General features: G+C 38.8%; 2 protein-coding genes across 2 annotated transcripts; both read right to left on the reverse strand.

Annotated features, from left to right (window-relative positions):
* Positions 1-1,493: 1,493 nt before the first annotated feature.
* On the reverse strand, positions 1,494-7,478 carry fblim1 (filamin binding LIM protein 1). Its single transcript, XM_023278921.3, has 8 exons — positions 7,320-7,478; positions 6,590-6,965; positions 4,689-4,837; positions 3,658-3,751; positions 3,374-3,543; positions 2,594-2,772; positions 2,329-2,449; positions 1,494-2,245 (listed from the first exon to the last, which is right to left on the reverse strand). Exons 2-8 carry the CDS (start codon positions 6,939-6,941, stop codon positions 2,135-2,137), a joined length of 1,176 nt encoding a protein of 391 aa, XP_023134689.1. The 5' UTR covers positions 6,942-6,965; positions 7,320-7,478; the 3' UTR covers positions 1,494-2,134.
* Positions 7,479-9,837: 2,359 nt separating this feature from the next.
* On the reverse strand, positions 9,838-13,881 carry LOC111574384 (transmembrane protein 82-like). Its single transcript, XM_023278937.3, has 6 exons — positions 12,738-13,881; positions 12,516-12,588; positions 12,241-12,421; positions 11,727-12,144; positions 11,218-11,402; positions 9,838-11,026 (listed from the first exon to the last, which is right to left on the reverse strand). The coding sequence occupies exons 1-6, from the start codon at positions 12,808-12,810 to the stop codon at positions 10,940-10,942; spliced, it is 1,017 nt and encodes a 338-aa protein (XP_023134705.2). The 5' UTR covers positions 12,811-13,881; the 3' UTR covers positions 9,838-10,939.
* Positions 13,882-13,887: the final 6 nt, after the last annotated feature.

Genomic DNA, 13,887 nt, shown 5'->3' on the forward strand with positions numbered 1-13,887 from the left:
ACAGAGAGTGCAGAAATTTGCTATTGTCTTTACTACATGATAATAAGTTATTGTTTGTTTTCATTGTAATCAATACACATCTAACACTCACAGAATTTGTTGTACTATAATCTGACTATGGTCAAAAAAATGACTTCAATGACACCAACTCTAAGTCCTTAATATTAAATAAGGAAGAAATTGTTTAAATGTAGAACAAGAAAAAAAAAAGCAAGTCTGTAACAACTGTGAGAAATTTATTCAACTTAATATCCTAACTTCATTGAAATTATTTGTCTCACATTCAAATAACTTAACTGAGCTTGATTTAGATTTTCACAACTCATAAAATGACTTTGAACTAATTAATCAACCTAAGTGGAATTAATTCACATTTTAAAGAAGCAGCTGAACTTTCTAAGCTGAATAAACTCATTCATACAATTTATTTAGTAATATGTGACCAGGATTAGCTATTTTTGATTGCTTTTACACACCACCAGAATTACATATGATCAGGTCCAAGGTTTTTTTTCTTCTAATTTTGTGACAAAAAAAAAGAAAAGATATCTGTGGCTATTCAGAAAACATTCAGTCTCATATACCCAGGCCTAACAAGGCCTCAGTCCATACATGTCAGTAAATCGTGAAAATTTTTTCCAGAAACCTATATTACGTCTTCAAACTACTGTTTTAACCAAACCCAGAAACAACACACTGTTGAAGTTATAATGGAAAAAAAATCTAATTACATTTACAAAGCTGAGATCCAGCTTATGTTTGTCATTTAGGCTAAATTGTTTTAGATTTTTTCAAAATAGGTTGTCAAATTTTTTTCTATTAAAACACGCACACACACACACACACACACACACACACACACACACACACACACACACACACACACACACACACACACACACACACACACACACACACACACACAAAACAACTCAGAAAAAAATTATTGGCCACCCAAGATACTACATAAATAATTTCTTCTGCCTCCCCACTGGTATAAAAGTCAAGAAACACTCATAAAGCATCCCCAAAATAGGTTTCCACTGTGGCACAATACTCAGCCCTCCTCACTTAGCAGAAGTCAGATTTATGTTCAGATCAGCAGATGCGTTTGTGCAGACCAGAGGGAAAATAGAAATTGTGAACTAAAGAATGAAATGCATGGAGTTATTTGTTAAATACAAATGCTGTGCGCTAATAGAAAGATAAACAATGAAAGAAAAAGAGGAGCATATTTAATAATTTATTTAAAATTTTATACTCACAGAGATTTAAAGAAAAGTCAAATATTTCCCTTTTGGATCACTGAAAGGTAATCTATGAAAGTTGATTGATGATATAAGTGATAAATGTGGCTGAACAGTAGAGAGGAGAGAAAAGTCAATAAGTCTGAAAAGTGATGCTGGAATGTTTAAAACTCTGACCATAGCTTTTGGTCATATCAGTAGCGTAAATAGTGTCTCTTAAAAGATACTCAAACAAAAAAGACAACATTTTTTTCCAGAAAATGATTTAATACATGTCTTTTATTAATACAAAGAGATATAATTCCACATTTTGAGATAAAGGCTATAAATAAAACAGTTCAACTGGGATTTGAATGAGACGTTTCTAGTGTTCAGTCAGTGTGAATAGTTTAGTGTCATTAAGGCAGAAGCTTGTTTCTGCTTTATCTGTTCAGTGGTTTGTCTCTGCAGTTTCACATCTTGATACTTACTGAGGCTAAATGTGCAACTTATCAAATGTTATGAATGATTGAGTCTGCCTCAAGATAAAATATATTACTTTATTTTTCCATAAATGTTTTTTAATCTAAAGTTCTTTTTTTTACGGAGGGTTAATGCAATTGAGAAACAGCACACTGATTGAGATGTACAAAAATTCTGATCGTCATTGTCGTATGTTTTTAAGTCAGTTGCATAAATATAATTGCAAAATTTAGGGTTTATTGAGTGCAAAATGATCAAGTATAAAACAAGAATAGGAGAATCTTCAGAAAGCAAAATATATTGTAAAAATATCCATGAAATTATCGCTCTATTGGAGAAGCTGTTTGTGACATTCGTATGCTCGTCTTAAATGCTCCCATCTCCTTGAAGCTGGTAGTTTTCCTGCAGCTGCTCTTTTCCCGGCATTAGTGTTGGCCAGAAACCAGGTTCAGGTGACAGGATTTGCACAGCATCTTCCCATCTAAAGGATAGCAGCCGTGCTCGTTAGGTTCAGGAGAGAGCTGGATGACACAGACCTGCAGACAGCATTAAAGATTTAACGACTGGCGATGAATGATGCACGTTTGTGTGTTTGTAATCATCAGTGTGTAACGCCTACCTCACATCTGTAGCAGTTCTCATGGTAGGAACGTCCCAGACATTCAACAGTATAGCTGTCAGTGCCATCTTCCTTTGGAATGATTAGCCGGTTACATGCACTACACTGTGGAGCATATTTCCTTTATGGACAGAATTTTAGAGGAAAGAGGAAGAGTGTTATATTATTTTTAAACGCATAGCTGCTTTAAATTCTATCAAGAAAATATTGTTGGATTGTGAAAAGTGTGTTTTTCTTTCCTGCCACCCGTTTTTGACCATCGTACCTGTAATAGTCCTGAAGGCAGTAGACTTCCCCAACTTCTCCCTGAGCAAAAGCTTGCTCTCCAATTTGCTGTTTACATGTTGTGCAGGTGAAACAAGGGAGGTGGTAGGCTCGCTCTAGTGCACGGATCACGTGATCTGTGATGACCTCCCCACACGCCCAGCAAAGCTCCAAACTGGCCTGAAACACAGACAGAAACAGGGTTAATTCAATGTAACAGACTACATCTACTAACATACTGACATCTTATATCAAATGCTGAATTATAGCTGGAGTTCTACAAGTAGCTTTTGTTTAATTTTACATCACAGTCAGACTTGAATTCTGCCTGGCTGTAACAGCATTACTATGCAACAGTAATACTTTATCAAAACGTGACGTTGATGTTAACTGTGATTAGTGAGTTTTAAGGAAGACTTTCAACTTGCGTCTCAATCCCAAACATGTGATGAGACATTTTAAGAGCAGAAAAAAAGGTAAAAGTTGAAAAAGAAATATAATCAAAACAAAATATTGTGTAATTGAGCAAACAAAAATTTAAACTTGTGCTCAGTAAATTTGCTTGCATGTCTATCTTTCAATCCAACTCCACAAGTTAGTAGTTTCTATAAACATATAGTGGAGTGCAATGAACGAAAAGCAGTGACGGCCTTGGAGGAGGAACATCTCAATTCAAAAATTATTTGTCTTAGAAGTAATGTGCAAAAGCATCTTTTGCAAAGGTTCACATTTGCAGCTTGGATGACGTCTTGTAGTGGAGACTGTGTTGACTCTCATGTACCTGGTAACAGTCTTCACAGAGCGGGATGCCTGCCTTGTTGTAGTACTGTTTACCAGCCAGGGGAATGTGACAGGATCTGCACTGGAAGCAGCCGTCATGATAAGTCCTGTTTAAAGCCTCGATCGCAGGTTCAGAAAGAGTCACGGGCTTCCGACAGAAGCCACACACGTCTGCAATGTACACAAACATCAAAAATCACAGCAAGTTATAATAATATGTGTGGTGCGGTTGATGAAGAGCGCTTTGAAGAAAAGTAATACATGTGTAAATAGAGATCGTGTTACCTCTGCTCTCCCTGCTGGTGTCTGGACTGTTTTTGTGGATCCCATTCGATTGTTCATCTTGGTTTAACCCACTAGATGGTGTGCTTGTTTCCAGCTAAAATATAGAGCACAATATTAATGTGAAACTACACTTAAGACTGAGATAAGTTCACCATCGATTTTAGCTTCACAAGGTGAACCACACAATTTAGAAATGCTTGACTTTGAACACATATTTTTAATGTAGACAAAGTTGAGAGAAAGAGAGCCCAGTTTATTGGCTTTTCATGGCTGTAAAGTTTAGTTTAAAACTGCTGCTGATTGACAAACTACTCTACAAATCACATAAAAGTAAAACTATTCTGCTTCCAATTAAAAGAAACTTTTCCAACATATAATATATGTGACCATTTCACCATTTAAAAATGGATTCCCGTTCTTTTACTGTTTATTCTTTTAAATTCCTGGAGTCAAAGTTGAACAAGCTTGTCTTATCTTGCAACAAAGGCCAATATCAGTCCTTCTATCTTCTGTGTTCAAGAATTCAACCAAATATATAACAGAATCTAATCTCTTAATTTTTAAGTCTCAAATTGTTTTTAAAAAATCCTCCTAAACTGGAGCAGAGGGGAAAATATGTTTAGCAGCACTTACGCATTTGTAGAAAGAAATTCTAGAAAATAAATGGTGGGAACAAAAAGTTTCTTAAATCAGCCCTGTGGAAAGTGTTCATTCTGTGAAAGACGATGTGTACACTTTATAAAGTTTTATTTTTTCATATCAGTTAGCCATATCTAAAAGACAGCTGTTTTTCCTTCAGTAATGTGTTTTCCTGATGATTTTTACAGTCACTGCAGAACATAATACAGAATCTGTAAAAGTTGTGGAAACTTAATCCTTCATTGTTGGAAAAAGTGACTCGTCTTCAAGAAGCACTTGAGGCGGAATTTATTGAGGAAAATTGGCATCAAGTGTTTGATAGTATAAACATGAAGATGCTGGTGATGTTAATGTTAATTGTTCTAGCAACATTGTGAGAGAAGTGTGCATACCTGTCTGTTGTAAACTGGCTGCTGGCCTGAAGTCAGGGGGTGGGAAGGAGGTGTCTGGACAGGAGGAGGTGGTGGAAGTGCTGATTCTTCAGAGAGTGACGATGTTGGATATGAAGGCAGGACGTCAGGAGGAGGAGGAGGGAAGAACTCTGTTTAGTAAGAAAAAGACCAGTTTCACGTCACTTTGTACACTGTAAAACACCATAAAGGAATTTAGTCAAATCAATTTATTTTTTTGTTTACTTAATATATATAAATAAGTTTAGCCAGTGTCTAATTATTTGAACCTAAAATGTCATGTTTTTTTCAGACTATCTTAGAACCTGAAATATAAAATGACATGAGGCCATTTGACTCAAAATGATTAAATGAATGAACAGCTGGACGTTCACTCCATAAAATAGGTTTATAACAAACAAAACTAGCACACAAGCAGAATTCCCAGGATGCACTGTTAGAGAGGTAAAACGTTATTTTAACTTAGGGCAACTTGAGTTGTTTCATAACAATCAAAACGGTACTAAACTTAGTCAAGACTTCACCTGTAAACTTAGAATTGATCTCACTGTAACCATGTGCAGCCTCACAAATTGTCCTTTTAATGACTGGTCAAAATTGGCTTCAACAGCTCAGGCTGTAAATTCTCAATGTTAAATAAAGAAAAAACTCTTTAAGCTGTCTATGTGTCTAGTTGATCCATCTTAATAACTTACGTTCATTGAACATGTTTTCTTTTTCAAGATTAGTTAATTTAACTCATGTAAATTTAACACTCTAAGATGACTTTGAACCAATTAATAAACCTCAGTGCAGTTAACTCACATTTTTAAGACAGCAGGGGACCTTAAGTTCCTACACTGAATGATTTATGGTGTAGTCAGATACACAAAAACACCCCATAATATTCTTGTTTCCCGTATGCACAGACATTTACTGCAATGGGATTAATGTTACACCATATATATGGATTTGCATATATATGCATTAATGTGCATACATAACAATAACGAATAAATTAGTAAAATAAATTGAAAATTAAATGAAAAAGAGAAAAAAATACTGAATAATACAAAATAAGGTGAGACAGTGATGTTTATGGGGTTATGTCTCTGAAGCTTATGATTTTGCATCACATATATAGTCAAACTAAAGTTGCAGAGAAGCCAACAATAAAGCTGAAAATCACTTTCAACCCGCAAGTGAGAATTTCTACCTGTTTAAAATGACCCCTTTATAACAATGTTGGCCTCACAATGGTTAAAAATTCTCAAAATCGATGCAGCAGAATCAGGGATGTTGTTTTTTGTTGCTCCTGGTGTGTTGTGTGACGTGTTCATAGCAGCTGATGTGGCCTGAGGCTGTTATCCTCAAACAGACATGAAAAGCTTTGGAACACTCACTTCTAACTCCACAGACCCAGATATTTAACATTTTCTGACTCATAGTCTTCAGCCCCAAGCAGCGCTGACTCAGGTGACGTCAACTGATGTATCAGACTTCACACAGCGACTTCAAACTGGAGCCACAAAATGCTTCAGACAACATTTTCACATACGTAGACAATATGTACACTTGATGTGTGAAATCAGAGGAGTTTAGTTTTGAATAATAGATAAAGAGATCTTGAAATTAAAACCAGGAAAGCACTAAATTCTAATTTGTATCTGGGAAAAACCCTAAATGAGTTGTAATTGATTACATGCAGTAGGAATCCCACCACATCAAAAAGACATTTAAAAGCACATTTCTATTACAAAGTTAAAGAAGGACAGATTAAGAGCACATGGTAATTCTCTGCTGGGCTCTAATGGTATCGGTTATATGCAGGGTAATTTTCTGAATACATGTCAGGTAATTTAGGTTTTGTCCACTGCATATTGAAATGATTGTATTGAGAGTACCTGGAACACTGCTCTGGTCTTGTTCTTCTTGCAGCTGTGCTCTGCTGGGTCCAGGTTGGGCAGCTTTGGGGCTCTGAGGGTCTGAAGTTCTTTCTGACACCTCTGAATGAGTCTGATCTTTGCTGTTCCCACTGCTGTAAGACTGGGATGGCGATCGCTCCTCTCTTGTATGTCTGACGGCAGGTTTGCTGTCACCTGGACTGACTCTCAGAGCAGCATGCTGCTTGTCTCTGGCCGAGGCACTGTGAGCCTGGAGGGCGGGCTGCTGCTGTGTTACTGTGGCTCGGTAGGGAGACGCCAGAGTGATGAAGACAGAAGACACCATCCTTTTTGGTGAAGCTGCTGAAGCCATGACTGTATCAAACTGTCATACAGCCTAACAGGAGAGCAGAACAATAGCTGTGATTAACTCATACTGTTTTAACACCCTGTTTACAAGAGGAATGTAGAACTAAAACACGGAAACACATCACAGATTCATCACTTTAGTTGACCTGACACTAGAATCTGAGAATAGTCAGGAGGACATTTCATCCCTATCCTCTTAATAATATTTAATCTAAGTGTGAACGCCCTCAGTCAACTTTGTGGGAGTGCTCACTTTCACTTTGTATATTCACAGACAGCTCTCACTACCCATAATGAATGGTTTTAGGAGCAAAAAGCATAAATCTGAATCATATATTTCTCTTTAACCCATTCACACTGACTGTGAGTTGCCATTACTTACCTAAATTAAGATGTATTTTGAAGACAGCTCCCTCTCCTCAGTTCTTTCTCTTTCCCTGTTCTGTATCTCTAAACTTCTGGTTTATTTTCCCTGCTATGTGCTGCCTCTGAGAGAAGACTTGACTCCGGGAGAGAGGGGCGACTATCTGCACAAGGCCACTCCTTTTCCTTCTGTACCTCCCTCCCCAGCTCTCCCGCCCGCCGACCCCTCCTCCTCCTCTGGCTGAATGACAATACCACCTCCCTCCCGACTGTAAAAGGTGAGCAGTTAATCTCGGGCAAAGTGCAGTAAAAAGCATGACACATTCATCCACTATGAAAACTTGGCAAACACAAGCATGCATGCACGTACACACACCCACCCACAGTAAGTTATGCAACTGAGTGCAGTCATACTAAAAGCGCACAGTTTTTGCAAATGTCATAAAGTTTCTCATGAGGTTTTCACCCTGAAACAGAGACACACAGTGACCTCCCACTCCTTTATCTTTTTACGCCCCAGCAGGATGTGACTGTACCTGCCTTTTCCAGCTGCTCTCTATCTCAAACTGCCCTCTTTCTCTCTCCTGTGCAGCTCTGCCTTATTGTTCTGTCAGCTTTATTTTCCCTACCTCCCTCATTGAGTCTGCCTCCTTTTTTCTTCTCCCTCTTTCCTTCTTCCCTTCCCCCACAACATTATATCACTTTAGCCTTGACTCACTATCAGTGTGCTTCCATTTGGGCCTCACCGAGCGTCCAGGGTCTGGTTATACGTGGTGGACTTGATCAGACTCTCCTGATGAAGCTTTTTGTGTTCTGCTGCACAGGAGCAGCAATGAATCAGGGCATTGTGCAAGAGGAGATGTTGGTATATCAGGAGAGGAGGGGGAACAGAGACTGAGTGATGTCTATGAGAGCCATGAAAAAGTCGCTTTGTTGTTTTTTGCAGCTCTCCATCAGAGCGAGTCTCAGTGATATCAGATCTGCCGATCAGCAAATATTATGGTTGGTCTCTGGAGGCGAAGCTTGTGAAGTTCACTCCTCAGAAGTCAAAGAAAGAGGGCGATGGAGGCAGAAATGTTGGGTGAAACTTCTCTGATCGATGTGGGCCAGTGTGGTTGAGGCAGGAATGTGCAGAGAGGGTTAACAGGAGATGGCGATGAGGAGAGTGATGGGGGTCTCTGTTGTTCCAGCTCTGTGGAAAGGAATGCTGCAGTGATGTCACGGCTGCAGGAGGGAACATGCCTGCAGATGACACAATCCCCAGACCTCCACGCTCCGCCTCCGACAGCCAAAATCCTCATTAAACCCTCTGAACCTCTTCACTGCTTATAGCTGCATGACTTTTCAATTTACTCACCAACATCACAGCACATGCAGATTTCTTTTAACTTCAAGGCTCAGTTTGTTTTGGTGGATGTGATGTGCAGGACAGCAGTGACAAAGAAAAAAAAACACAACAGAAAAGAATGAAAGGAAACCAGAAGAACAGGAAGAAACACAGAAAACAATTGCAAGTTCACAATCACACGTGATGAGTGAGCTGAGTTTGAAACTGCAAGAGAGGAAAAGCTGCCATTCAGAGAGAAATACTGTGGCTGTAAATGAATATTCCACAAGTGGGATGAAGGTTACTTTTGATGAAAAATGTTCTCCAGTTAAAAGTTAGAAAAGTAGTTTTTTTCAAGACTACTTAAAGTAAGAATTAAATCTATACTGCAGGAAAAAAGTTGGCCAAGCTGCAAAAGGCAGATTAAGAAGAAAATTGTGATAACTGAAGCAGCAGAAGACCAAGATAATCTGGATTTTAGTCCGTATTAAGGGTAAAGCTCCTACATTTCCCTTAATCCAACTGGATCAAGTCTGCATTGCTACCTGGTGTGTCTCTTCTGCAGATCAGCACCTCCAGTTTGTGATTCAAGGTCTCTGTCAAGGTCAAAGCTGAAGTAACCATGATGGCATCACTATGAAATCAAAGGTGTTACAGTTTTTTTTTGTTTTTTTTTACTGTACAAAAACCCCCAGAGTCACAGAAGGCATCAATCAACAGTTTTTATAGACCCAGTCGCACCTTTATTTGTGAGTGAGCCAGTCTATGTGGAAAACTGTCCCTTTAATTAGTGGCACTTGGTCAATAACCATTTTAAAATGTGCACACCCTCCTGACCTGTTCCTCATTATCAATACTCCTCAAAGGGGTGACTGTCTTCTTCACAAAAGAGGTTTTGTCAACGAATCTCTTATGAAGCAAAATAAATTCAAAGCAAATTGAATCATAAACCAAAGTATCTGAACTGCAGCCTGCTGAGTGACTCTTTGTAAACAGTTTTGTAAACATCAGATCAAAAACCTACTTAAGTTAAAGGAAAATAACTGCATAAAAATACACCAAAAGCTTCTCAGTTACAGCAGTGAGTGCTTTCCATCCCTGACCACAGTGAAAACTGTCTTCATATATTTTAAATAAATATTTAATCAGCCGTCTGCTCATCTGTGTTCTTCTCTCTGCTTTTATTCAATGTGTAAACTACATTGCAGTTTTTAGTGGAGCTCACCTTTTCCCCAAACATTTAAAATACACTTGGTTTAACTTTTACTAACATTATTCCTCTCAATAGGAAAAAAATATTAAGAAAACAGATAAAAAGCAGCCACTGTTGCCTTTACACTTGCAAACGTCTTCCATTCTATGAAAATGAAGGCTACATAAATCTTGAAGACAAACTGATCAGCCAGAGATTCCCTTTTGTTGTCCGAAGATGAGCTCAAAGTCAATTTCTTCTTTGATGTCTTCATGAAGTTGGGTCCTCCATGATTAGATTTTGGTGGTAGTGTCTCCTCCACTTCTGCATTTATATGCTGGATGAAGTATGGAGCTTGCTACCCGTTGCAGAAACAAGGCATCAAAACCCACAGCTGGATATTCAAAATGCTAGCTATTAACTGAAAAGGTCAATAAATGAGAAATTACATCAATAAGAAAAACAAAATTAAGAAAACAGATTAAAAACAACCACCTTGACTTCACCATGGAGGGCTAGGTTTCTTCCTGTTCGTTTTACGGTGGTTGGCAACAAGAATATGATTTTTAAAATGGTTATTATTTCAGGTTATGATCCCGTGCCATCATGCGTCACTGATAATGGCAAGAACATCATGTATGCTGGTATCTTTATTACAGTCTGAAGTTTGAAGTCTATGTGTGAATCTTGCACCAATAACAGCTTAATTTTATGCACAATCTCTGCAAATCAAGACAGAAAAAATAAATGCGTGACAAACAAACCATGCTGTCAGATTTTTAGAGATCCATCTAAAATTTCACAAATCTTCACAAATACTTTCAGGGGAACTCAATTCTTCTAATACCTTGACTTGTAGATGAGTCAGCTGACTTGTGCTGTATTTCTAGAGAAAAAACATCATCCTGAATACAGATTAATAATCAAGCAGCTCTTGTGAACCATCAAAACAGCTTCATCCTTTCCTTCTGTTTAAAACAAGACTCAGTAACAGCAAGGAGACAGTTTATTCAATAAAGTGTGGAAACAAAAACCCTCTAATTTTTGGTAATACTGAGTAGTAGCACATCTTTGCATTTGAGGTAGCCGCTGGTGTTTGACGTAGAGTTTGGATGCATCATTAACTGTCATCTGATGATGTTCTCCTTGTGGTTGTTTTGGGACTGAAGCACACTTGATGTTTCCTCGAGCTGGTTTCTTCTTCTTCCTGAAAATAAAACGTGATAATTAAATCTCCTGTCACCTATCATTTACACATTTCACATAGTCGCAAGCAAATCTATGTTTTATAATGAACACAGACGTATTCATGCTGTAAAAATGCAACTAAACCAAAGGAACACGTATTAATATATTGGTAAATGCAGCTTTAGGGCGAAAGAAATGATTCACACAGACCTTTAGCACAGCCTGCAGCAGATCCTGAGAGGGCAGCAGACAGACTGCTTCCCCCCCAAAAGTGGTGAGAACCTGAAGAACATCAGACCAAGTGCCCACAGTCAGCATGAGTACCAGTAAAGCTCCCAGTCGCACCACTACAGTGTGCAGGAGGGCCTCAGAACCAGTCTGTCGATGCTGTTCCTCTGTGAAGAATAGAAAAAAAAGGTTTCAGAGTGATGCCAAGAAGTAAAGTGTCTGCTCCTTTTTGAAGATCTGGGTTGTGTATTTATCATCATTGTTTATTTTATATGTTCTGCATTTATTTTTTAAAGGACTATACTATTTATCAGTATTGTTTTCATCTTAGTTTCTCCTGAAATACTTCTTGGTTCATGTGTAACCACTGCTGTAGAAGCAGGTCTTTCATTATGTTGTCTGCTGCGACCTGACCTGTCTCTTTTGTTATTTATCACTGAGCATGGCTGAACAACCATTTTCATTCCCAATACAGCTGCTCTGACCATCACCTTGAATGTAGACCACCAACATAGTGTAGCAGAGCGTCAGCGGAGTCCAGAACTTCAGAGCATCCTTCTGGGACAGAAAGTGGTCATAAACTGTAGCGGTGGAGGCCACGGCTGCTACAGCGAAAGCCATAAGAACCACTCTTTGCAATGAAGCCAGTATGGTGTGTCCAGAGGTCAGGAGGGTGATGCACTTCCCACAGTAACGCTCCCTGCTATGCAGCCGGTAGAGTCTGGCCACATGGTTCCAGAGACTGTGGCTGTAGTTTGCCAGTGCCCAGCTGAGAGCAGCTGCCAGAAACAGGCTGAGGGAGCTGTGTGGAGCCCCCTGATGGAGGAAGTCCAGAGTACAAGTGAGGCTGCAGCCCAGGGAAAACTGGCACTGGATGAGGAGCAGGTCCACACCTCTTCCACTGGCATCCTAGATATAGAAGCATGGTTGTGTCGGTTCAGTATCACAAAGATGTATGAACTCAAGAACAAAACACCCTAAGATTGATCCAATTAAAGAACTCACCAGTCCTGCTGATGCCCAGGCAGCAACAGCTCTGAGAGAAAACTCCAGCACAATCAGAGAGGAAACCCTGGAGCCCACCAGAGACAGGAGGACAGTCTGGGACCAGAACTGGAGAGCTGCTCTAAATCTTCCTACCACTGAGGGTGACTCATGTGCATCTCCATTATCTGTCTCGGAATCACTGTGTGCAGAATTAGAACATTAGAGAACAACCCCGCTGCTCCTAAAATTCAGCACGCCTTCTCATTCTCCACTTCTTCCCAGAATAAACTCACGTGCATGTCTGAATGAAGTTGTACGCTCTCATCAGATTGCACAGCACCGATATTCCACACGCTCCTACAAGACCTTTAAAATATCACAGCAAAAATAAGCATGTAGAGAAACTTCTATAAAAAAGTGATCTAATTTAAAAGATCACAGCAAAAAATAAGTATATAGAGAAACTTCTAAAAAAAAAAAAAAAAAAAAAATAGTGTCACGGCAATGAAACTGACCTCGAAGTAGGCAGTCCACTGGGTTTAAATTCCATTCAGAAGTTCCCAGGATCCATGAGAATGGGAGAAACATCTTGAAATGTCTCCAAGAGGACACTTTAAAAAGCTGCTATGATCTCTCACTCATCCTACTTCTTAATCTGAATCATTCATGCTGAATTCCTCTGAGCCAAACCTTTGGTAAAGATTTCTTTTACTTCTTCCTTCTGATCAGTTCTGAGTGAGCTGTATGCTTCCAAAGGTTAAATGTGATTTGATTGGGGTCGTCAGTCTAATCATTTTCTGAAGAAAGAGGCTAAAAGTCCTCTCTGAAAGATAATTCGGTTTTTAATGCAATCAGGCACCTTTAACTAGATCAAAATGAATTCACACACTGGCTGCAGCAGCTCTTAAACTATCTAAGCATGTTCCCAAGATGATATAAAAACCAAATTCAACACATTTTATAAAAAATATCTTTATTGTTGTAATTTACTGCTGTTCAAAGGCCTTCAGAGGTTGAATTTCTGTAAATAAAACCCTCGAATCAAACGACATTCTTGGCTTTAAGTACCGGGAGTTCGTATGTCAGTAAAAAAAAAAAAAATCAGATTTTTTTTCTTTACATATAACACGCAAGGCAACTAGAATGATGCATTAAACAAAGACAGCAGCTATGCTGGATTACAAACATGGAATACGGAGTGTTAATAATCCAGACTTGTTCCTCAAGTAGTCAGCACTTCATTAATGAGCGTCTCCTGTCAGATCTGCTGCAAGCTGACAAAATGAAAGCCCACAAGATTGCTTATAAATTCACTGTTTAAGCTATTCACATGTAAAACCTGATAGTCCTTTAACAACTTCACGTCTCAGACATTTGATAGAAACTTCTATGTCTTACAGTAAGTGCAACATGTGTTCATCTTCATTAAGTACCTCCACTTTCATCCATTTTAGTGTTTTCTGTAACAAAACAAGTCTCAGTTAAAGCAACAGTTTTACTTTTTGCTTGTTTTCTCTGCTGGCAGAGAGTTTTATGAGATGTTGGACATGGCACTCGTGTCTGAAGGGTGATTATGACTCCTCAACTGGCAACACAAAGACTGGACACAGAAGGAAACAGCTGCCAGCAGCTCTAAAGCTTGCAGATCAACATGTTATAGCACCC

Source organism: Amphiprion ocellaris, chromosome 5 (genome assembly GCF_022539595.1).
Source record: "Amphiprion ocellaris isolate individual 3 ecotype Okinawa chromosome 5, ASM2253959v1, whole genome shotgun sequence".
NCBI lineage: Eukaryota > Metazoa > Chordata > Actinopteri > Pomacentridae > Amphiprion > Amphiprion ocellaris.

Bases quoted from the DNA above. Each gene is read 5' to 3' on its own strand.
- fblim1 (XM_023278921.3), bottom strand. From the start codon at position 6,941: ATGGCTTCAGCAGCTTCACCAAAAAGGATGGTGTCTTCTGTCTTCATC. The intron at 4,838-6,589 runs GTACTCTCAATA...CTTACTAAACAG, and splicing joins AGACCAGAGCAGTGTTCCAG to AGTTCTTCCCTCCTCCTCCT. The intron at 3,752-4,688 runs GTATGCACACTT...TCTATATTTTAG, and splicing joins AGCCAGTTTACAACAGACAG to CTGGAAACAAGCACACCATC.
- LOC111574384 (XM_023278937.3), bottom strand. From the start codon at position 12,810: ATGTTTCTCCCATTCTCATGGATCCTGGGAACTTCTGAATGGAATTTA. The intron at 12,422-12,515 runs GTGAGTTTATTC...TTCTGCACACAG, and splicing joins AACTTCATTCAGACATGCAC to TGATTCCGAGACAGATAATG. The intron at 11,027-11,217 runs GTCTGTGTGAAT...TTTTATTTTCAG, and splicing joins TGCTGCAGGCTGTGCTAAAG to GAAGAAGAAGAAACCAGCTC.